The sequence below is a fragment of the Peromyscus eremicus genome, chromosome 16_21 (genome assembly GCF_949786415.1).
Source record: "Peromyscus eremicus chromosome 16_21, PerEre_H2_v1, whole genome shotgun sequence".
Classification (NCBI taxonomy): Eukaryota; Metazoa; Chordata; class Mammalia; order Rodentia; family Cricetidae; genus Peromyscus; species Peromyscus eremicus.
The window spans coordinates 51871048-51896118 of record NC_081432.1 but is presented as its reverse complement, the minus strand read 5'-3'; the positions used below and the strand labels follow the sequence as shown (position 1 = coordinate 51896118).

Below are 25071 nucleotides of genomic sequence, written 5' to 3'. Positions count from 1 at the left end.
AACAACTTCAAGAGCAATGAGAAATGTCTAGACAGAGAACGGAATCAATGGACCAGGGTGCCTTAATTTTATTACAGAACCACTTGCTGAATGCATTTCAGTGAAGTGCAGATTCTCAGGGCCTCAATTCTCCTCATCTATCATGTTGAAGAATGTCTTATAATTTCTGTCTCTAATGTGATGCTAAGGTCCTATCAGATTCCTTACATAACTGTTTCTCTTAAGTCAAACTGCTTTGTCCGATCAAATAAATTCAAAGCCCCAAGATAGTATCTGAGGCCCAAATGGAATACTCAGTATCTCAAGGGGGCCACAGTCTCTAAGACATCCAATCCACGCTCCCCCAGCAGGAACAATCCACCCACACCTCCCCATTGTAGCTACCTCTCAGGGTGAGGTTCCGTGAGACTCCAGTCGCAAGTGGTATTCTTCGTGATATTTTGGAAGCCAAATATGAAAGAAACAGTCATCTTCAGGGCAGTCCCGTTTATGTGGCCTCTGTATGCAGTGCACAGCTGTGGATATCAAATATGCCCTTCAGTTCAACACTGCCAGAAGCTGCAACTCAGACACTATGTGACAGGAGGTTGCCTCTCCAGGTCTTGCTGCATGCTATTCAAGAGTCTAGGTCCAGCTGATCAGGAAGTCCAAAGCATTATTCTTTACCTCTTCAACCAAGCCAGAACATAACTCAGTAACTACTTTCTCTGAGGCCAAAAGAAAAACAGTATTCGATGGTGAACCTTTTCAAAGTTCAGTGCTATGCTCAGCAATGAGGATTTTAAAGTATGTCAGTTGTAACACACCTGCTTTAACCGAGGCAGCTGTGGGACCTCAGAGAGTCACTTATCCTGCCCTGGCTTTCCTCTACTCTAACTCCCAGTGTGCTTGAGTTCTAAACTCAATACAACACAGTCATTTGGCACAAAGATGCTTCAGAGAAAGGACTGTAAAGTTCCATGTTCTTGCCTTTGAGGGAGCAGGGTAACCATTGAGAAAGCTGTCTTATACAGTATGGGACATTTAACAGCATCCCTGGAATTTGCTTACTAAATGCCAATAACGATTCTCCCTTTATGACTAGTAAAAATAATTCCCTGCATTTACAACTCTCCCCTAAAGGGCAAATGTATTCTTCAGGATGAGCCTGCAATAGAGAAGAGGTTGAAGATGGAATGGGACCCTGACCTGAGACAGTTATCCCAACTCCCATTACAGCTCACCTGGGAAGAATGCAAATTATCACAAACTCTGTCATCCCATAAACATTCACTTTGGTTTCCAGAACCAGTGAACGACACCTCTTTAGGAAGATATAAAAGCTACCAAATCAAGAATATAAGAAGTGTTCGAGACAAGCTAGAGACATGGCTTAGCGGTTAAGAGCACCAGCAGCTCTTCCAGAGGGCCTGGGTCTGATTCCCATCACCCACATGGTGGCTCTCAACCATCTGTGAATCCAATTCCAGGGAAGCTGAAGCCTTCTTCTGGTTTCCACGATTACGTGGACACATATAGAAACACATACAGGAAAAGTCTAATAAAATAAAGTCACTATAAAGATATTTAAGTTTTTAAGAATTGGGTCAGCTTTCCTAAAAGTAGTGAAATTCCCAACTACATTCTGAATAATTGTTTTTATATCACAGTTAAATGCAGCTCTCACCCCTCATCAAAGAAGGGTCTTCCTGCTGCAGACGGAGACCACCACAGAAATCCACAACTAGTCAAAACGCAGAAAACAACTGACCATGGAGTGCCCAGCCTGGGCTGATAGGTCTACAACACAACCCCTATACATAAGGTTCAAGAAACGTTTTAGAAGAAGGAGCAGAAAGATGGTAAGAATCAGAGGACCAGAACATCTGCTACAAGATGGTGTCTTTTATATACGACAGTGAAGTTGTACCCATGGAAGCCCAGCAATACGGTCACCTGAAAAAGACCTGTGCAATGACCAGCCTAGATCCCATTCCAATGTGGACAAGGGAAACCTTGAAACCTCACCTTTAGATGAGGAACTACAAGTAATTAAGGGCTGCCGAGAAAGGGAAAATCAACCTCTTCTTCAGGGACTAGCCCCCCAAAACACATATATGCATGGGCAATACTAAACAGACTCTGAAGGATATGTGTGTGGGGGGGTGTAATAATTAAAAGAGCAGAATATGAGTTTAAGAGGGAATAGGGGAACACAAGAGTTGGAAGGGGAAGAGAGAAGGTGAAAGTTATGTAAATTTATGTAAATGCAGTACTCATGTATGAAATTCTTTAAAAATTAAATAAATAGCAAAGGGGGTAGGTGTGTCAGCTGATCCACTAATTACTTGCTTTAATTACAATAATAATAATAATAACTACCCTCAACTGGGTCCTCACTGATGCAAAACATCTTACTATATTAATCTTCACCGCATTCCTGAGAGCTGCACCACATTAACCATTTTAGAGATGAGTAAATTAAGACATGTCATACGTACATAAGTAAAATATTAAGAATACGCAGGATATAGAATCAGTGTTCAAAACCGGACTCTGTCTGCAAGATTTGCACTATTTCTCAAGTGTAGAGAGCAAAGGAAATATCTAAACAATTAAAAATGTCTGCAGGTCTTCTGGCTAACAGTAACATTCTCAGGCAGCAATGCACAAGCAGGGGGGCCTGGAGAAGCAGCTAAGAAACTTCAAACTTGAGCTCAAAATGCACTGGGCAAATTACATCAGTCATTCCCTTTGCTTCTGCCATTTTAGCTTCAAACCCAGGGAATAATGTCAACTCCTCCCAACCTGCCAAGCCCAGAAGCGTGAGAATGGATACTCACATATGGGTACTGATCCAGCTGGTAGCCATGTTTGGCAGCTGAGGGTTTTAGGATAAGGTGTTGAAGTTGACCAAGGCTGAATCTGCCACAGAAGGGTTCAGTTGAAGTGGTGAGGACCCCATCAGAGCTGGAACCTTCTAGGCCTGTATATAATTCAAATAAATAGGGATATAGGCACAGCCATGAGACAAGACAATAGGTGTATAGAAAATAAACAGTAACATTGGCCCCTCAGCCTAGAGAGAGATAGGAAGAGTCCAGAGGCCTAGTACCCTCCAATTGGAAGGTTCTAGCTATAAGAAATCCTTTCTGGATACCATAGAACATGGAATAATAATACAATTTTCTCTGTGTACCAAGATAGGAAAAACTATATAAAAGCAAGAGAGAGGGAATGTTAATAAAAAAATATTTATTTATTTATTCACTTGTTTTATGTTTATGTGTGCCTGAGTGTATGGAGTGTGCCATATGCATGTAGGAGCCTATGGATGTCCATCAAAGGGGACTATCAGATTACTTGAAACTGGAATGGGTGCTGGGAACTGAGCCTGAGTTCTGTGCATGAGTAATAAATACTCTTAACCTTTTCTCTAGCCCCTCAGTACAACTTCAGTTCACTTTAGGAATAGTTTTCAGAATGTATTGTCCATTGATTGGGGAGGCAATAAAGCCCATTAGCACATTTTAAGAATTTCTTCAATTTGATATGTCTTGGCTGGCTGATATTCCTGGAGGCCCACCTGTATCTGAAGAGAAATAGTGAGAAATGAGTGTGGTTGGGATGTAAAAACAAAAAATAAATTTAAAAAAAGAAAGGAAAGAATTTCTTGCCTGCATTCTTATCTACTAATTCTCTTGTATGAGCTAAAAGCAGTGGTACACGCTTGCAGTCCCAGCTACTTGGAAAGCTGGCATAAGAAGATCACAAGTTCAAGGCTGATCTCCACAACTTAGTGAGAACTTGTCTCAAAACTTTTTTTTTAATTAAAGGGATATTAGTATGGGTCAATGGAAGAGTTCATGTGGAACATCTACAAAGCCTTAGGGCTTGATCTCCATCAGCACACACACAAAAATCATTGGTACAAATTTTGATTTTGAACTAAATGAGATTTTTTTAAAAAAAAACATTACCATTGCCATGCATACCCTGTTTCTTCTCCCCGTTTAGAAGAAACTCTCTGAACAGTGTTTCTCTCTGCTGAACTATCAAGAAGAATACTTCTTCGGTTGACATGCATCCCAACCATCTCCCTCCCGAATGCACAGCTACTCCCATGGTCACTCCATCCAGATCCAATGTCCTGCTTTTATTTGATTCTATTAGCACTTTTGTCAAGAAACAGGGACTGTTCCTATGTTATAAGAAAGAAAAGGAAGACGGTAATAGACGAGAGGACCATAACCACCCAGGAGACACCTTGCTCAAATCCAAGTCGGAGTAGAATGCGAGCTGAAACTGGTTCCAGATTGCACTTAACCACAAGAAGCTCCTCAATGGTGGCTTGGATCTATTCAAATGAATAAAAATGCAGTCATTCACATGTCAGGCCGAAAGCTCCCACGCCCCCCTTCATTATGGAAGGAGACACTCACCTGTTGAGCTGTAGCGTTGGCAGGAACTGGCTGGCTAGAGACATTGTCCCAAGTAAGGAAAAAGTTTCCTCTAGCTGACACATTCAACATCTAAAAGGTGGAGAGAGACAAAATTCACTGATACGCAGGGACTGGAGTCAGAGTCAGTCTAGGGAGAGAGCACAGCTCCTCGGAATGATGTTTCCATTTTATTACAGTTTCAGTTTTCTAAATACACATGATCTAGAAATCTCTGGAAAACAGTGTCACCATCAAGTGAAACTTTGCTTGGAATAACATGAGTGACTGGTTCCCTGTTTATCTGTGTTGCTTTTCCAAGAGTACATGATGTAAAGGTCACTACTATACATCACACTTTTGAGAGTACGTCATGTAAAGGTGACCACTGCACACCACACTTTTGAGAGTACATCATGTAAAGGTGGCCACTGCACACCACACTTTTGAGAGTACATCATGTAAAGGTGGCCACTGCACACCACACTTTTGAGAATACGTGATGTAAAGGTCACTACTGCACATCCCACTTTTGAGAGTACGTGATGTAAAGGTAGCCACTGCTCACCTCATTTTTGGACCTTCTCACCAAATGCTGCCTTGAAGGAGTGGCCTGAGAGGCAGCAGCCAGCACATGGCACCCCACTCTCTCATGGAGGCTTATTCTATCTCTACTCTGCCCCCAGTGGATGTCCTCTCTTGGGCACATTATGCTTTTGTCCTGAGGGAGGACTCAGGAATCACTTACACTGTTCTACTTTCCTCAATGGTTCTTTATGCCCGTGTTACTATTAAACTAGAAGTCATAGAAGGTGGAGTCCACATTGACTACCTCTGTATAGAAAAGCGAACAACAGAAAGTATACAGAATTTGTTCAACAAAGACATGGAGCACAACCAAAAGACTCAAAGTACACCTTGACAGATTAAACATAAACACAACACATAGGGAAATAAGCCCATAATGGGTCAAAAAGCTATGGTGTTTCATGTGTTGTAAGTGTGTGTGTGTGTGTGTGTGTGTGTGTGTGTGTGTGTGTGTGTGTGTTTAAATGACCTTAATTGTACTTGGAGGAATAAGCTCTCAACAAAGAAAAGACATGAGGCTGGAAAGTTGAGCACCGGCTACTCATCCAGAGGACCTGGATTCAGTCCCCAGCACCCATGTCATGGTTGACAACTGTCTATAACTCCAGTCTCCAGTTCCAGGGGATCCCACACCCTCTTCTGACCTCCACACGCACCAGGCACACATATGGTGCAAAGACATATATTCAGGCAAGATAATCACACGTAAAACAAATCTAAAAACAATTAAGGACATAACCAGAATTCAAATATTTCAGAAATAAGTCAGCAAGAAAGATAATCTCAATACTAAGAATGCATTAAAAAATATACTCATAGGGCCAGCAAGATGGCTCAGTGAGGTAAGGGTTTGCACTGAGCCTGACCAGCTGTATTGGATATCAGGGACCCACGTGGTAGAAGGAGAGAACCGACTCCTGCAAGCTGTCCTCTGACCTTCACATACAAGCCTTGGAACCCACATGCACATACACATAAACAATAATACGTAATGTTTAAAGATAAAGAAAAGAATTTTAATCTTTGTAACCCTATATCCTATATCTGTGGCAGAAGAACTGTCAATGCATCTCAGGTTTTCTTATTCTCAATCAGCTGTACTCCTATTGAGGAAGACTCCCCTCTTCCCATGGCTCACTTTCATGGGGTTGAGAAGACACACAGACCTGTAGCTCTGGAAGTCTCTGGGCTCGGGCTCGGATCTGGTGTTTCTCCAGAAGGTAAGTGTTGACCACATCAGGATTCAGCCAGGTGTTGTGGATCTGGACGGCAATTCTCATCCCCCTGCTGGGGGCTATCCCATGCTGCTCTGCTTCCAAGTAGTACTTGCCTCCTGCCCGCAGTTCTAACTTAGTGGTCTTCTGTTGCCAACTCCCTTCATTCCCTTTCTGCTCCCAAGAGTCAAACCAGTCAGCAGTGCCAACTCCAACAGAGGCCACCTCTACCTGTGCCCAAATAAGCCAATCACGGTCAACACTGTGAATCTTCCGTGCATTTTGTGCCCAGATAATGAGCATTTCGAAAGCTACCGACATGACATTTTTAAGCACTTTTCCAACCACTTAGTCCACTGACTTTGACCCTGTGGCTACGTTTGCTTCTCCGCTTTTCCTCCATTCTCTCTCTCAATTTCACAGTAGTTGAGAGAATTTACAGGCTATATTTAGGAACAGCCTCTACCCTCACATTCTATGTCTGTGTGATGCTGTGAAAAGATAGCATTAAACCCTTGAAAGACCTAGAAGGGCACTAGCTCATTAAAATCCATGGCTTTCTCCAGCAAGCAAATCAATTTCAGAGAGCATACTAAGAACATCATGGGTCTCTGCCAAAGACACAAGTGGACCTCAGCTACTTTCTAAAAAGTCCAAGGCTGACAGATGCTTCCTGCATGATACTAACCCAAACAGAGTGGAAAGGGCACAAGTTTGAGGGTCAAACCAATCTGATTTTGAATTGTGACTACTTCTCTTATTATTCAAGTGGTCCTGAATAGGCCATACAATCCTTCAGTGCCTCAACTTTCTCATCTAGAAAGTGGAGATATGCATATTTCACAGAGATAAAAATAATAAGCAAGGTTGTAAACCGTAGCATAATGCTGGCCTTACAATACCATCATAGACATCCAAATTGCTTTTCAGTGGTTATTTTACAACTATAGAACAGGAAATCTTTCTCTCTGATCCTTTCTTCTTTTAAGGGCAAAGGACTGCGAACAAAGGGAAGGCAACCCAGAGGAGGGTGAGTACCTTAGTCCTTGGCTCCTCGGAGCGACTGAAATGCAAGGAAGCTTGGCTGTCAGCCTGGATCCAGAATGTGTAATTGTTTGTCTCTGGAGCCACAAAGAACCCACTGAGCCGTGCCCTGAAACACAGAGGAACACAGAGTCAGGTGAGGCTCAACAAGGCCAGGATCACTGAGCCAACATACAGCACCCCTTATTCTGAAAGGGACAAGAAAAAAAAAACCTGACTCTTATACTACAGGGTTATTCTGATGATTCTAGAAAAAGCAATCACACCTGCACGATCTCAGTATGTCAGTCTCTACACATCTACAAGTCCCTTTGCATTCTCAGGAGATCATGGCCATACCACAGGACAATGTGGTAGCTTGGCTGAGAAGACCACTTATCTCCAAAGCAGATTTAGAGTTACGGGGAAATATGGGTTTTACACAATGGTCAATATTTGGTTGTGTAGCTACAAAAGGTCATATGATCACCAGAACGACCAACACAGGCTGAGAACACTGTCAAACACCACAGGCTGATGGGACAAGTGATCCTCTAGAAATACTACTGCATTCTTCCCTGGGTCCTAGCTTGCCTGCGTTAGTTGATAGACTTTTGATACGGATTCCCACTTTATCTACAACGTACCTGAAAGGTTGCCCTTCCTTTGACCAAAATCCAGATGGAGAACTGGCATTGGGGACTATCTGCCACCTGTACCCTGGGGTGGCCGCATTCAGCTCCGCATCTGCAGCAGCATCTCCAACTTCAAAAAGAAGTCCTCGATTGCCTGTAAGACATGTATAACCCGTAACCACCGAGCAGTGTTCCTCCTCACAAAGACCCCACTTAAATTACAAGGTGAAAGGCGCTGCAGATGTTATTAGTGAAGATAAATCACCAGAGACCAAAAGAGACTCTGTAAATACTAAGAACTTTCTAGAAAGTAATAAAAATAAATAAATAAATGAATGAATGAATGAATGAATGAATGAATGAATAAATAAGTAAATAAATAAATAAATAAATAAATAAATAAATAAATAAATAAATAAATAAATAAATAAATATTTAAAAAAACTTTCCCTAGGTAGCCTCCTGGAAAGAACAACTTGACGAGAAACATTAAATTGAGAAGTGCTCTCAAAGGACAGAGAAGACTAGAAAGCGTTTTCAGCAGCCACAGAAGAAAGCCAAGTCCTGGAGAGGTCACAAAGGAATAAGTGCCACTACTCAGAAAAGGTGGTCTGTACGATGGTAAGTTGTGGCGTGGCCTGACTTTGCACCTTCTAAAGCTGGACATGAACTTCAGGATCCTTGGAAGCCTAATTCAGCCTGCATGTTCTATTCCATAAAATTCCCTTTTCCTAGGAAAACTGTCAATCCTTAAAGTTTTCAAGGATCATGACCTCAATTTGTTGACCTGCACACAAAACCATTCAGTGGCATAATTTTATTATGTGGCATTTTAAATGATGTTTTACTTATTAACTTACACTCTATATAAAGCAAATCCTGAGTCAAAAGGCATATGTGCACCGATATTGGATACTAACCTTGATCAATATTAGATAGTCATCTTGATTGGTCATTCAGGATCTAGCTCCACCCTTTACTAAAAGTGAAGTTTAGGGGCATTCCTCAGTGCCCTGTGTCTCCCTTTACTCATATATCAAAACAGAGCCAGCAGTAACCAGAAACAATATACAAAGACTAAAAGAATCTAGAAATAGAATAAGTCTCAATAAAGCATATCTATGATAATTATTCCTATAAACTACTGATATTGCTCCTCATTGACCCCAAAGATAGACAGTAAATAAGGGATAAGTAGAGACTTAGGAGCATGTTAAGAATACTACTCTAACTCTGGGATTCTCAACCAACCTCTACACTGTTGCTCTATTAGTCTGGGCAGCTCTGTTGTTGGGCTGTGTTGTACACTGCTGGATGGGAGGCATCCCTGGTTTCTACTCCTTAGATGCTAATATCATCTTGTCTCCAGAGGACAAGAATCAGCCATGTTAGAGAAGTACTGCTTTGTGTGGTGTTTTGCCCTACTTCCACAGGACAAACCTCAAAAGCTTTTCATAAAGGCCATCACTAACTCAAATAGCTCCTTTCCGGAAACGATCCTACCACAACTGCAGCAGCTTAAGCAGGAAACGCTCAACAAGGGAACCGGCTTCTGTTTCCTGATGCCGGAAACACACTTTCTCTGCATTACTTGTTTCGATACTTTAGTCTCCTTGGATGGGAGCTCTCCTTAAGTAAACACCGGGGGATCTGGGAGCTCCAGAATTCTCAAGCCAGAGCTGTGCATTTGTCTCCTCAAGGCAAAGGCCCGTCTTTAGAAAGGTTTCACTCCTGCAGGGCAACTCTGCTTATAGGTGCTGAGCCTTTCGAATTGACTCACTACATCTTTAAGCATTAGGTCAGTGCCTTATGCACAGAGCATCGGGCTGTTGCTCTCGACGACAGAGCAACATGCCAACCTTCCTTATGCTTAACTGCACTGGAGCCTCTAGTCCTAATGCTTAGCAGAAAATGTGGGCGCTTCAAACTAAGAAGGACAGGTGGAACCTGCTGCCTCACCCCTCTGTTTCTGTCCACTGGAGGCAGATGCTGGTGGCTGTGTCACAGCATGTCCCCATTTGTAATATCAGCGGGAAAAAGCCCACAGGGGAAATAAACAGCATTTAAATATACCCCATCGTGCCTTATTCACTGACCTACCTACTGTTGCTGCTATGAGCACACCAGAGCATGCTTCACTGCTCCTGTCTCCTCGGCCAATACACATACAACCCTCCAAACAAATGCAGGGCGGCAGTTTGGGGATTCCATTCAATAGCCGGTGTCTGGGTGGCAGTTATGTTCTGCCTGGAGTCTATTGTTTAGACATATGGCTTGGGCTAGGGATGTAGTGCCATCCTGCAAGTGACTAAATCTAAGATGTTCCCTGATATGAAAGGCTTGGCCATGGCATTAGGGATCCAGTCCCACTGCTGAGACAGAATTCAAGTACATTTTCTTCTACTCTCTGGGTCTTAAAGCATGATGTAGAGAGTTCACTGAGCAGCCCTAGTGACTTCCTTACCTGCCTGAGGAGCAGTGAGCCTTGCTCCTTTTCCTGGAGCCCGGGTGGTGCACTCAATCTTCCTGGGAGACACACGTCTAATGTCACATGGGATGCCTAAGGAGAAATTTTTAAATTCATAAATACACCTGTAGATTCACACACACACACACACACACACACACACACACACACACACGTACACACACATGCACGCACACACACATGCATGCATGCATGCACACACACACACACATACACACACACACACACACACACACACACACACACACAGAAGCAGTGAGATCTGGACAGTCACAAAGTTGTCACCCCAACAGAAGGAGGTCAGGAAAGGGACTGTGCAGTGCAGTAGAGTATGGGTGTGGGGCAGCTCTTGGCCGTAAGAAAGCAAGTCACACAAAACAATTGCCTTCACTGAGGAGGCGCTGGCCTGCTTGCTGAGTGGGGAGGGTAAGAGCAGCGGGAATGTGTCAGGCGTCCCCTTGTTTCAGGACAAAAGATTCTAGAAATGCGCTGCCGAAAGATCTCCCAAGGAACACTCCAGAGGAGCCTGCATAGGAAACGCCCACCTACTCATGCCAAAGACGGAAGACGAGAAGGGCAGGTCCTAGTAAAAGTAGACCTTTGGGACAAGGCAGCTATGGCCTCCCTTCTCTTCATCCCTAGGATAGGAAATCTGCATATATGACGAGTCTTTCTGAAGGCCACCCTGTGCCCGTGGCACATTTGCAAGGTGACAGGACAAAAGCCCTGTATCTGTTCGCCCACACATACAGGTGGAAGACTTTAGAGTCATCAGGTACCAGAGAGGACAAATGCAGGACCAGGGAGAAGGCTCAGTGAGGGAGGGTGCCTTCCGTCAAGCCTGACAGCCTGAGTTTGATCTCCAGAAGGAGAGCATCCACCTCTACAAGCTGCCCTCTGACCTCCACACAAGTGCTGTGGCACGTGGTGCCACACACATGCATGAATGAGCACACACAACGTGATGCCACGCACACGCATGAGCATACACACAAGCAATAAATAAATAAATAAATAAATAAGTAGATGAATGTTTAAAATGTAAGAAAGCTTCCCCTCACAGCCCTGAGTCATTAGAGATATAAACGCCTACAACATTGAAAACTGAACCATGTTCAGCCATTTCAGCATAGTTACCTGCAATGGTAACCCGGGCAGAAGGGTCAAAGAAATCTCCTGAAATGGTGATGTCTGTTCTTCCACCAAGGCTCCCAACTTTTGGAAACACAGATAGGATTTCTGCAAGAGTGTATAAAAACGTAAGCTTCTAGATATATAATGTGATGTGCCCCCAGACAATAAGAGAAACCCTTATAACACAATTCTTATACTGCAAGTCCAGCAACAGTTGAACTTTTTCAAATCGTCATTTTAAATGCACATAATAACAAAAGGACTCTAAATATATATTGTACAGGATCAGTATTTATAGGGAAGATCACTCATGGTGTCAGCAAAAGCCTTTGTATCCCTTATGCTTTCTTATGAAATATGTCTCTTCACACCAAGGATTTAACTTAACAATGGGGAATAGCAGTTTACACCACATGGAAGAATCAACAACAGATGCACTCAGTGGAACTTCCACTACCCCATCCTCAGTTCTTGCCCATGCTGCAGCCTTCTTCCTCAGGCACATGCAATGTCTCACCCGCACTTCGTTCAAGCTGAAGCCTCTGGAGTAGTGGTTCTCAATCAGTGGGTCTCAACCCCTTTGGGCTCGCATATCAGATATTTACATTATAATTCATCACAATAGCAAAAATACAGTTATGAAGTAGCAACGAAACAATTTTATGGTTGGGGGGGTCACCACAACATGAGGAACTGTATTAAAGGGTTGCAACATTGGGAAGGTTGAGAACCACCACTCTATAGCAATGTGATACATAACCACAGGATTTCATGTTATAATTTCTTTAAAGATTTTTTTTTAACTATGTGTATATGGCGGGGGCACTTGCAGATTCCAGAAGAGGGCATGAGACTATCTTGGAGCTGAGGTTTCGGGTTGTTCTGAGCTGCCTGATGTTGGTGCTGGGAACTGAAGTCAGGTCCTCTGCAAGATCAGCATGTGCTTTTAACCACCGAACCATCTCTCCAGCCCCTTGACCTTTCTTTAAATACTCACAGTATGAAGTTTGATTCCTTTCAGGGTAAAGAGGAGTTGTGCTCTTTGATAAGCTAAGTGTAAACTTATATGTACAATAGACACATATTCAGAATGTGATATAGTGTCTTTGTGCAGGGACTGATCATGAATGCTTATAAGTTCAAAATAGGAATCTTTTTTTAAAAAAAATTGCCTTGCTCCTTGACATCGTCATACATGAATAAAATGTATTCTCATTACCTTCACCTCCCACCCTCTCAACACCCTTCTGTCCCTACAAATCTTTTTCCCACACTCAAGTCTTCATTTTCTAGTCACCCACTGAGTTTGACCAAGGTTTGGCCATAAATTTAGTACTATCCATTGGAACATGGCACACTCATCAGTGGGCCCCAAACTGAAGACAATGATGTCCCCTTCCAGAATCTTTCAGTATCCAATAGTTAAACAGGGAGGGATAAGACCTCATGAAACCCTCTTCCTCTGTAACTGATGGCTAACAGGCCAGCCTGGCTGTGCAGGTCCAGTGCAGGTAACTGTGGCTGCTCTGAGTTCAAGATGGCAGTGGCTATACCATGCCTGGAAGGGGGCATGTTATACCTCCCTCCCTGTGTCTGGCTCCTACATTCTTTCTGCCCTCTCTTCCATGGTGTTTCCTGAGCCTTAGAGGAAGTGTTTGATTTCTTTAAGAAAGTGTCTCCTTTAGATGTGAGCACTCGGCCATCACTTATCCTCCACATCTGGAGCGGCTGCAGGTCTCTGCATTCACTAATGTTCACTGGAAAAAGAGGCTTCCTGGCCTTTTAGAGCATCTGTGGCAGTACAATCTCTTTCAACGTTCACAATGTCTGCTCTATTGTACTAGGAGGATAAAGAGGAATCTGGAGTAGTTCCTTTCCTCAAGCAGTGAGTATGGTAAGGAAGTGTATGTATATGGAGTATAATCACAGTACTTCAGGTGAGCTAAATTGGAGCCGCTCTGAAGTAGAGAGGTTTAGGAGTGGGTGGGAGTACAGAGTAGAGAATTAACTGATATCTGGACTGACCCTTAAAGGATGAGTTTAAACTGACCAAGGAAGCTAAGCATGAAGGTGTGCATCTAGCTATAGTCCTGGAACTGGGAAGGCTGAGGCAAGGGTCTAACAAATTCAAGGCTACCTTTGGTTATATAGTAAGACTTTATTTCAGGATGAAAATTAAGAAAAAATAATAATAACTGACCACATAAAAGGGAGAGGGGACATTTAAAGCAAGTAATAGCCAGAATAGGGAAAAGGTTACACAATGCATATCGTGTGGCTAGAATATGCAGAGAGGTAGAAGAGAGACAGGGAGAAGGGGGAGGGGGGATGGAGGGGAGAAGAGTGAGCTGGAGAAGCACATTAGTGAAGACAGACGCTTGTGCTAGTTCTCACAGAAGGTGAAACACCTTTAGAGCAGCAGTTCTCAACCTGTGGGTCATGGCCCCTTTGGGGAGGTCAAATGACCGTTTCACAGGGATTTTCTAAGACCACCCTACACACCAGATATTTGAATTACTATTCATAACAGTAGTAAAATTACAATTATAAAGTATCAATGAAAATTATTTTTGGTTGGAGGTCACCACACCATGAGGAACTGTATTAAAAGGTCACAGTATTAGGAAGATTGAGAACTACTGCTTTAGAGGATGTGCATGGTGAAGAAGCCTCAGGTGTGTGCTTGATGTAGAGATTCCTAGTGGCTGTATTGAACATGGATCTACAGAGCATAAGTGTCAAGTCAGAACCCCTTAGAAATCACTAGAGCAATCTATGCAGGAGACTACGGGGCCCAGAATTGCACAGTGGTAGTACAGATAAAACAGATGTGCCAGCCGGGTGTAATGGTGCACTCTTTTAATCCCAGAACTTGGGAGACAGCGGCAGGCAGATATCTGAGTTTGAGGACAGCCTAATCTACAAACCAAGTTCCAAGACAGCCACAGCTATACAGAGAACCTCTGTCTCAAAAAAAAAAAAAAAACCAACAATAAAATAAAATAAAAATAGACATCATATTTAAGAAGTATAAGGGAAACAAAATGAAGAAACTTGTGATTCCATAAGCATGATCATAAAAAGAACAGAGAAATTCTGGGTGAATTCAAATATTCTTCCTCACCAACTACTTTAGACAATCTTTAGAGTTAAAAGGACAAGCACCACATTATTCATTTCGAATATGCTGAATCCAGGCTCTGAAATTTAGGGCCTTAACCACACTGGACTAGTTACTGAGGGCCAACCTGAAGAGACTCGGCCCCAGACTCTGTGGATTGTCCATATCACCATGGATTCCTCCACTATGAAAATGCTCATGCCTCTATGTTTTCAGCCCGTGAAGTGAATGATAACAGGTATTGTCAGCCTACCCCTCCAGCATCTATAGTCACAGCAGAATCGTGGAAGTCTGAGGTTGGGTACCAGAGACAGCATGCTTCCTAAAGGGTGTTAGTTACGTGCATGAAGTTTTTAACTAGTTTTCAAGGACCTTTGGGTAAGTTGCATCCCCTCTTAATCTTGTTTTTTCCATAGAAAAATAATGGCAATGAACCCTAGTTTCTAGTTCAAAGAAATTAATACTGAGATTATATGCCAAACACTCAATAAGAGATTGACCATATTTCTGCTCCTATCATTGTATCCATCAGCATGGGTGCTTCTTCTCACCATCTCTCAAACACACTAGATAACTATTTAAAGACAAGAAAGGCAGTGGTCAGAACCCAGCTCCAGTAAGATGAGCTGTCCAGAGAATGAATGGCATTTGTCCATTGGTCTGTGAGATGATAGCTTTCTCATTTGGAAAGGTCGATTTTTGTTGCTTCTAAAATTTGAACCTCCCTCACAGACATGTTTTCAGTGATTTTGTGGTTGTATTAAAACCCAGACACTGTATGCTCTCTGTAAATAACCAACTACCCACCACTGAACTGACTTCACAGTTTCAGGCAAGTTCCTACTTTTCAGTGTTCACCTTTCAGTATCAGAGTTTGGCCATCAGAGGGCAACACCATAGCTTAGCATCAGAAGAGATAAGTCACAAAGCATTGAATGAATGCATGAATTCAGAGGTGGGTGTTAGAATGACCAGAAAGAAGTCCTATTGTATTTTTAAGTGTCACCTTTCTTCTGTTACTTTTTAGAACACAGAGGAAGGCACAACTCTTCTTTATTTCATTCAGTCCATATCCACAGACTTTATATAGAAGTCTACAATCAAGCCTCTTTGAATACAGTCAAAAGCTGCTTGGCAATGCATCTACCAACAACAGATCACAACTATCAGTAGGCCCCATAGGACTGTACTGGTGTTGAAAGCTTCTTGTCATCTAGTGACATCAGCAAGCCTACTGTAAGGACATATCACAGGGCACACCACACATATTCGTGGTGATGCTGGTGCATACAAACCTACTATCATGCCATTGGAGGAGAATGAGAGAAGGGGATGGGAAGTAAAACAGCTACAGTTCATTCTAAGAAACTGTCACACAATAATACAGTGTTAAAATGTAATAAAAAGCATAACACAAATATGAACAATCTAGATTTAATAATAATTAATTTTAATTACCTTTATCTGCTTATTATAGTATACTATTCCTATGTTTTTCCTGTTATTTTATAGTACTTATCCTTGCTTGTAAAATAAAAAGTTCATTGTAAAATAGTATGCTGCAGCACACTGATACCAACTTCATGTGTGTTGTGTTTTCCTCATCTCCTGCTTGCATCAAGAGGCCACAATGCATAACTGAGCTGCAGCATCTACATTCGTGTGCATGAGAGCTATGAGGAAAGCGCAATAACTAAAGCACCCAATGATGCATTTCTCAGAACATAAGCGATGCAGGGCTAGAAGCACCAGAGCTGACACAGATACAAGCAACTTAATTTCACCCAGAATCAAGAGGTCATGTTAATGGCCAAAGAGAAGCATCCCAAAGAAAGAAAAGGAGAGTCTAACGTTGAGTGCACTTGAGGAAAGGGATGAAGAAGACGGGCTGAAAGGAAAGAGTACCTGAGTGTGTCTGGTATAGGAACAGGTCCTGTTTAGCACTGATCAGCCAGGCTTCCTTGTGCACCATTGACCTTCAGAGCAAAACAAAGGCTTTTGGTAAATGTCACCTACAATTGTATTTTTTAAAAATTGGCTGCTTGAAAGGAAGTTCACAGAATAACTTCTAGTAAATTTAACAATTTGGACACCAGCTCCTTTTGATACCAGAAAGCAGTATCAATGGATCAAAGCTTTCCTCATGGGTAAAATGATTGTATGGGAATAATCTCTATTTTATAGATCGTTAGAAGCTTTAAATGCAACAGCAAATATGAATGGTCCCAATATTAAACTAATGTACAAATAGATACAGTAGATTCCTTCAATAGATAATAGATTCCTACAATAGATAGATAGATATAGTAGATTCTTACAATAGATAAATAGATACAGTAGATTCCTACAATAGATAGGTATAGTAGATTTCTACAATAGATAGATTGATAAATAGATAGATAGAAGGGGAGGGGGAGGGGGGAGAACAAGGGAATCTGTGGCTGATATGTAGAACTGAATTGTATTGCAAAATAAAAATTTAAAAAAATAGATAGATAGATACAGTAGATTCCTACAATAGATAGATACAGCAGATTCCTACAATTGACAAATAGATACAGTAGATTCCTATAGTAGATAGATAGAGAGAGAGATAGACAGATAGATAGATGGATAGAAGATTTCTACAATATATAGATAACTATAGTAGATTCCTCCAATAGATAGATAGATAGATAGATAGATAGATAGATAGATAGATAGATAGAGCAGATTCCTACAATAGATAGATAGATACAGTAGATTATCATAATAAAGTAGATCAGTTTTGTACTTGAGGAGAAAAAAAAAGAGAAAACAAATCCAAACCTTGAGCTATATACCCATATGTAGTGTGTTAATACAATTACAATGAAATTAATAACAAATAATGCATTTTTAAGGACAAAAACAAGAAGGAAGGTGCACACAGAAATCCAGAATCCTAGTTTATTTCTGTCTCCAAAGAATGATGAAATATGAACTCTTTATATCTTGAATAAGGCAATTCCTATAATGACACAGTGTGTCTATCTCGGGAAAACTGTGTCCCACAACACACACCTGACAGCTGTAGATTCACTGCACTTTGACTTAAGAGCCAGCTCTTAAAATTCTGTATCATCCCTACATTGAAATATTTATGATGCCCATAGGTAAGACAGAACACAATGCTCACTCAAGCGAAAGAAACCAAGAAGGTTTCGCAAGTTTTCTGCATCCTACTGGTGTACAGTTGAAATGCTAAAAGTTAAAGAGTAGTACACAGGATGTTACGAACAATACAAGACACAGACAGATTTAGCTGCCCCAGTTACTTACCTCCCTTTGTTAAATACTGAGAAACTAACATTCTGGGAACCTGAAACACAAAGAAACAGACATGAATGCAGAACTGTGCAGGAATCTCCTGGGCCAGGACATTGCTACCCTAGGCCCAAAGCTCCAATATCATCATTACTGTCCAAGTCTGGAATTTCTTTCATGTTGCCCAGGAAAATATCCCATGATCTTTCACAAAATGGACACATGTAAGACAAATAAACCCTGGGGCTTAGATTTAGATGAAGCATGATTTAAATCTTAACACACTGGTTGACATTGTCTACATAATCACTTATACATAAAATTACTGGTTATGATGAATAAACTAGTTGATATGGAAACTGTTTTGCATAGTGAGTGTTTTTTAAAGCTACTTTGGTAGCAATGATTATTCACATGATAACATCTGATGAATATGTTTTTGTTTTCCTTTCTGGATACCACTAAAGAAATGGGTGAATCTTTTAAAAGACAGTTCTAAAACAAACCAATGTAATCGCCTTCCACACGACACTGCACAGTCCCAAGGCCATGTTCCTCCTGGATGGGAAAACTGAGGAAAAACATACTGAAATAAGAATAACCAGACAATTGCTTAGAATTCCCAACTCTTTAAAGAAATCAATATATAGAAGTCAAATTAGCCAGAGAAAACTGATTCATACTGAAGGTATAATAAGGTCATGGTCAGATCCTTAGGGACAATGCTAACTGGAGTTGTCAATAAATAAGCCACATGCCAAATGCACAGTCTGGGAAACAAAATTTAACTTATTCCTAATTTCTATTTAGTCTTTTCTTTCCAAAAATCTATTTTATATTGAATAAAATAAAACCTCTCAAAGATGAGAATTAAAAACAGACAAATTCAGGCAAACAAATTGAAGACAGTAAGAAGAAAATATAGGAGAGAATTTGGCTCCACTACTCATCCTAAGAAGCCAGGCCATAGCACACAATTCTTATAATATCCCCAAAGGAAAAATAATCCACCTAGTTGAAAGTGAAGTAAAAATCCAGCCAAACTGTGGCTATATGACCCAGAGCATGTAGACACTCCTTTTGAAATGTTTCAGGATGGGACTTGGTATGGGTAAGACCACTCATCTCTAGCTCTGGGTTTGATTAAGAGGGCCTGTCTTTTTGAACAGGGAGGGTGGGAAGGAGATCTATTATGACTCCACACACCAAACTTGAACCTACATGCATGCAGATATAAAGAGTCACACATACATGCCCATGTAAACACACATATACAAATATGCACACCAGAAGCACATTAAAAAGAGGAAAGGATAACATGTTTCAGATGTTGTATGCTTTCCTGGTCATTATAGTTACAGTGGTTAGGAAATGGATTCTGGAGGCTGGTTAGTCATACAGGGCTAGTCACACAGGCTCACCTCTGCTGCTTGCTCCCTGAAACCTTGTGTCTTCTGCAAAGAGAGACTAATAACCATAGGAATAAATCACAAGATGACTGACTAACTTCTAGAGCATTGGACAAGCCTTGGTGGGAGGTGGGGGTTATGCCTTTAATAAGCAGTACCTACTTGTTTTCACCAAAGGTTTTAGATTCTACTTTAATTTTTATTTTCAGCTGACACCTGATTCTTTCATCTTTTCCAGTTAGTCTAAAGACAAGACAGCTAACTCTTACACATGACTTATATTTTTAAAAAGATCGATCTATGTGCATGTAGTTGTGCTATGGCAGAAATTGAAAGCACACTCATTCACAAGAAAACAATAACAACAAAAAATACTCACCAGCTTCCTGTCTGCCTATTTACAAGGGAACAAGGAGTAAGCCATTTGTCTCTACCAGCTTCCAGGATCAATGGGCTAGAATGGAGGGCAAAAAAAAGAAACAAAGACAGGAAAGAGTAGTCCAGTGTTCCCAGTGAACATAGTTGCCGAAAGGCTGCGTGTTACAAACTTTCTCCTCTGAACCTACCAGGTACCATTGCAGGGGCCTCAGTGAAGACTGTAACTTTTCTTCCACAGAGTAGAGGTATCCGCAAGGCCTACGCTTCCCTACTGCGAATGGAGCTTTTACACCCCATCTCCCCAAAAATCCCCCCTCATCTCCACATTGGCAATGCTTTCTCTGCACAGTTATTGAGGATGTGCCTTCACTGCACTCTTATAAAAGCTGGATCCCAAATTGAGGCTGAGATAGGTCCAAGTAGTGAAGATGGCACATTAGCTAAGGATGGACTTGGACTTTCTGTCCCCAGTAGAAAGTACTTTTTATTAAAAAAGAAAGGAAGGAAGGAAGGAAGGAAGGAAGGAAGGAAGGAAGGAAGGAAGGAAGGAAGGAAGGAAAAGAAGAATTTAATGCTATAAATGGAGGGCAGAATCAAAAAGAATGAAGATGAAATAGGAAACTCCTCTAAGACATCCAGGGGTGAAGAAAAAATTTGACACAGCATATAGATACCTTGCAGTTTGGTAACTAGTGAGATGATGTTTCTTCTGCTTTATAAATCCTCACTATAGTTGTTGAATTTTTTGGGTGACAGCAGTTGTCTAGAGCTTCCCAAAACAGATGCTTTCATAGTAACATTATTCATTCATTCATTTATTTATTTTACATCCTGGCTGCAGTTTCCCCTCCCTCCTCTCCTCCTATCCCCTCCACCTCCATTCCCAACCATGCCCCAATCCACTCCTCCTCCATTTCTGTTTAGGACAGGGCAGGTCTCCTATGAGTATCAACAAAACATGGCACGTCAAGTTGCAGTAAGACTAAGCACATCCCCATGTATTAAGTCTGGGCAAGGCAACCTTGTATGGGGAGTCAAAGACAGCCCATTCCCACTGTTAGGACTCCCATTCAAAGACCAAGCTACACAACTGTAACACACATGCACAGTGCCTAGGTCAGTCCCATACAGGCTCCCTGGTTCAGTCTCTGTGAACATCCATGAGCCCAGGTTAGTTGAGTCTGTGAGTTTTCTTGTAGTCCTTGACCCCTCTGGCTCCTACAATCCTTTTACCACCTCCTATGCAGGATTTCCCAAACTCTGCCTAATGTTTGGCTGTGGGACTGTATCTGTTTCCATCAGTTGCTGGATGAAGTCTCTCTGATGACAACTGGGCTATGCATCAATCTGATCACAGGAGATGGCCTGTTCAGGCCACATATCTCCTATTTCTAGGAGTCTTAACTGGGGTCATCCTTATAGATTTCTGGGAGATTCCCTTGTGCCAGGTTTTTACCTGACCCCAAAATGCCCCTCCTTTCCAGTAGTCTCTTTCAGTACTCTCCTCCTCCGTCCTCCCAACCTAATAGTTTGTTTCCATCCCTACCCAACTTGAAGTTGAGTATTGTTCTTTCAAGGTTTGTAAAGAATTGTGTTGGAATTTTAATGAGGATTGCAATGAATCTGTAGATTGTTTTTGGTAAGATGGCCAATTTTACTATTTAATTTACATTTAATCCTACCAATCCATGAGCATGGAAGATCTTTCTATTTTCAGATATTTTTCCTCAATTTCTTTCTTCAAAGACTTGAAGTTCTTGTCATACTGGTCTTTCACTTCTTGGTTAAAGTTATACCAAGATATTTTTTATATTATTTGAGGCTATTTTTTTTTTCAAGTTATCTTGTATCCAACCACTTGTGCTGTGGGATGTTCTGTATGGCAAATGTGTTGCTGATTAGTCAATAAATAAAACACTGATTGGCCATTGGCTAGGCAGGAAGTGTAGGCGGGACAAGGAGGAGAATAAAGCTGGGAAGTGGAAGGCTGAGTCAGAGAGACACTGCCAGCCTCCACGATGAGAAACAGCATATGAAGATGCCGGTAAGCCACAAGCCATGTGGCAAGGTATAGATTTATAGAAATGAATTAATTTAAGCTGTAAGAACAGTTAGCAAGAAGCCTGCCACGGCCATACAGTTTGTAACCAATATAAGTCTCTGTGTTTACTTGGTCGGGTCTGAGTGGCTGTGGGACTGGCAGTTGAGACAGATTTGTCCTGACTGTGGGCAAGACAGGAAAACTCAAGCTACACACTTGTCTAAAGGTGTTTATCAGTTGTAGGAGATCCCTGGTAGAGTTTTTGGGGTCACTTATGTATACTATCATATCATCTGCAAATAATGATACTTGGACTTCTTCCTTCTCAATTTATATCCCCTTGATCTCTTTTAGTTGTCTTATTGCTCTAGCTAGAATTTCAAGTACTGTATTGAATAGGTATGAAGAGAGTGGACAACCTTGTCTTGTTCTTGATTTTAGTGGAATTGCTTTGAGTTTTCTATATTTATTTTGATGTTGGCAATCGGCTTGTTATATACTACTTTTCTTTTGTTTAGATGTATCCTTTATATCTCTGTTTTCTCCAAGACTTTTATCATGAAGGAGTGCTAAATTTTGTAAAAGGATTTTTCAGCATCAAATAAGATGATCATGTGTTTTTTTTTTCTTTCAGTTTTTTTTTTTTTATGGTGGATTACATTGACAGATTTTCATATGTTGAACCATCGCTGCATCTCTGGGATGAAGCCTGCTTAGTCATGGTGAATGATCTTTTTGATATGTTCTTGGATTCGGTTTGCCAGTACTTATTGAGTATTTTTGTGTTGGTGTTCATGAGTGAAACTCTCTTTCTTTGTTGAATCTTTGTGTGGTTTGGGAGTCAGTGTGACTGTGGCCTCAAAAAATATTGGCAATGTTCCTACTATTTCTATTTTGTGGAGTAATTTGAAGAGTATTGATATTAGCTCTTATTTGAAAGTCTGGTAGAATTCTGCATTAAAACCATCTGGCCCTGGGCTTCTTTTGGTTGAGAGACTTTTAATGACTGCTTCTATTTCCTTAGGGGTTATTGGTCTATTTAAATTGTCTATCTCATCTTGATTTAACTTTGGTAAGTAATATCTGTAGAGAAAATTCTCCATTTCTTTTAGATTTTCCAATTCTGTGGAGTATAGATGTTTAAAGTATGACCTAATGATTTTTTGGTATTTCCTCAGTGTCGGTTGTTATATTCCCCTTTTCACTTCTGATTTTGTTGATTTGGATATTCTCTCTCTGCCTTTTAGCTAGTTTGGATAAGGGTTTACTATTTTGTTGATTTGCTCAAAAAACCAATTCTGTTTCCTTGATTCTTTTTTTTAATATTTCTTTTTTTAATATTCCTTTTTTTAAAAGATTTATTTATTTATTTATTTGTTTGTTTGTTTATTTATTTATTTATTTATACATAATGTATACAGCATGTATGACTGCAGGCCAGAAGAGGGCACCAGATCTTGTTACAGATGGTTGTGAGCTACTATGTGGTTGCTGGGAATTGAACTCAGGACCTCTGGAAGAGCAGTCAGTGCTCTTAACCTCTGAGACATCTCTCCAGCCCTGTTTCCTTGATTCTTAGTATTGATCTCTTTGTTTCTATTTTATTGATTTCAGCCCTCAGTTTGATAATTTCCTGCCATCTACTCCTCTTAAGTGTGTCTGCTACTTTTTGTTCTAGAGCTTTCAGGTGTGCTGTTAAGTCACTAGTATGAGATCTCTCCAAATTCTTCATGAAAGTACTTAGTGCTATGAATGTTCCTCTTAGCACCACTTTTATTGTGTCTCATAAATTTGGGTATTCTGTACGTTCATTTTCATTGAATTCTAGGACATCTTTAACTTCTTTATTTCTTCCTTGACCCAGTGGTCACTCAGTAGAGAGTTGTTCAGTTTCCATAAGTTTGTTGGCTTTCTGTTGTTTCTGATGTTGTTGAAACCCAGCTTTAATCCATGGTGGTCTGATAAGATACAGAAGGTTATTTCAATTTTTTTTTTTTGTATATGTTGAGACTTGCTTTGTGGCTGAGTATATATGGTCAATGTTGGAGAAGTTTCCATGTGATGTTGAGAAGTATAACCTTTTGTGTTTGGGTGAAATGTTCTGTGGATGGTTGTCAAGTTCCACTTGAGTCATAACATCTGTTCTGTTATTTCTTTGTGTAGTTTCTGTCTGGATGACCTGGCCATCGGTGAGAGTAGGGTGTTGAAGTCTCTCACTATTATTGTACAGGGATCTATGTGTGATTTAAGCTGTAGTAATATTTCTTTTACAAATTGGGTTTCCTTACATTTGGAGCATAAATGTTCAGAACTGAGACATCATCTTGGTGGGTGTTTCCTTTGATGAATATGAAATGCCCTTCTTCATCTCTTTTGATTAATTTTCATCAGAAGTCTATTTTGTTTTATATATATATAAATATATATATATACATCTATCTGTGTGTATATATGTATATATATATATGTGTGTGTGTAAATACACTATATATTGTATATTTATACATATATACACTTCATTAGATCATTTGATCTAATGGACATAGGTCCATTTGATTAGAAAATCTTTTTTCAACCCTTTACTCTGAGGTAATGTCTATCTTTGATGTTGAGGAGTGTTTTTTGTATGCAGCAGAAAAATAGATCCTGTTTTCATATCTATTTTATTTGCCTGTGTCTTTTTATTATTGAATTGAGTCCATTGATATTGAGGGATATTAATGACCATTGACTGCTGATTCTTGTCACTTTGTTGTTTGTGGTGGTTGTGTGTGTATATTTGTGTGTGTGTGTCTGTGTGTCTGTGTGTGTCTGTGTTTGTGTGTTTCCTCTCTTTGGGTTTTGCTGGTATGAGATTAACTATTGCTTGTACTTTTTGTGAAGTTAACTTCCTGGGGTTGGAATTTTCCTTCCAGTACCTTATGTAGGGCTGGATTTGTGGATAGGTGTTGTTTAAATTTGACTTTGTCGTGAAATATCTTGTTTTCTCTGTCTATCTTGATTGATAGTTTTGTTGGGTATAACAGTCTGGGCTAGCATCCATGGTCTCTTAGAGTCTGCAAGACATCAGTCCAGGCTCTTCTGGATTTCAGAGTCTCTGTTGGGAAGTCAGGTGTGATTGTAATAGGTCTGCCTTTTTTGTTACTTGGTCTTTTTCCCCTGCCACTTTTAATATTCTTTCTTTGTTATGTATGTTGAGTGTTTTGATTATTATATGGTGAGGGGATTTTCTTTTCTAACCCAATCTACTTGGTATTCTGTAAGCTTCTTGTACCTTCATAAGGATGTCCTTATTATGATGGAAATTTCTTCTATGATTTTGTTATATATGTTCTCT

The 25071-nt window shown here is 40.7% G+C and overlaps 1 protein-coding gene across 1 annotated transcript in view; it reads right to left on the bottom strand.

Moving 5' to 3' along the window:
• Pkhd1 (PKHD1 ciliary IPT domain containing fibrocystin/polyductin) overlaps positions 1-25071 on the bottom strand; it is a 462210-nt gene that overhangs the window by 418634 nt on the left and 18505 nt on the right. The window contains exons 8-20 of the mRNA XM_059282214.1: positions 19695-19769; positions 18413-18477; positions 17922-17961; positions 16527-16597; positions 11504-11605; positions 10343-10438; positions 7891-8032; positions 7259-7373; positions 6173-6451; positions 4422-4511; positions 4246-4336; positions 2823-2965; positions 385-515 (exon numbers count right to left, since the gene is read on the bottom strand). Of these exons, the coding sequence (XP_059138197.1) occupies positions 385-515; positions 2823-2965; positions 4246-4336; positions 4422-4511; positions 6173-6451; positions 7259-7373; positions 7891-8032; positions 10343-10438; positions 11504-11605; positions 16527-16597; positions 17922-17961; positions 18413-18477; positions 19695-19769 (1440 nt within the window). The remainder of the gene's footprint in view (positions 1-384; positions 516-2822; positions 2966-4245; positions 4337-4421; positions 4512-6172; positions 6452-7258; positions 7374-7890; positions 8033-10342; positions 10439-11503; positions 11606-16526; positions 16598-17921; positions 17962-18412; positions 18478-19694; positions 19770-25071) is intronic.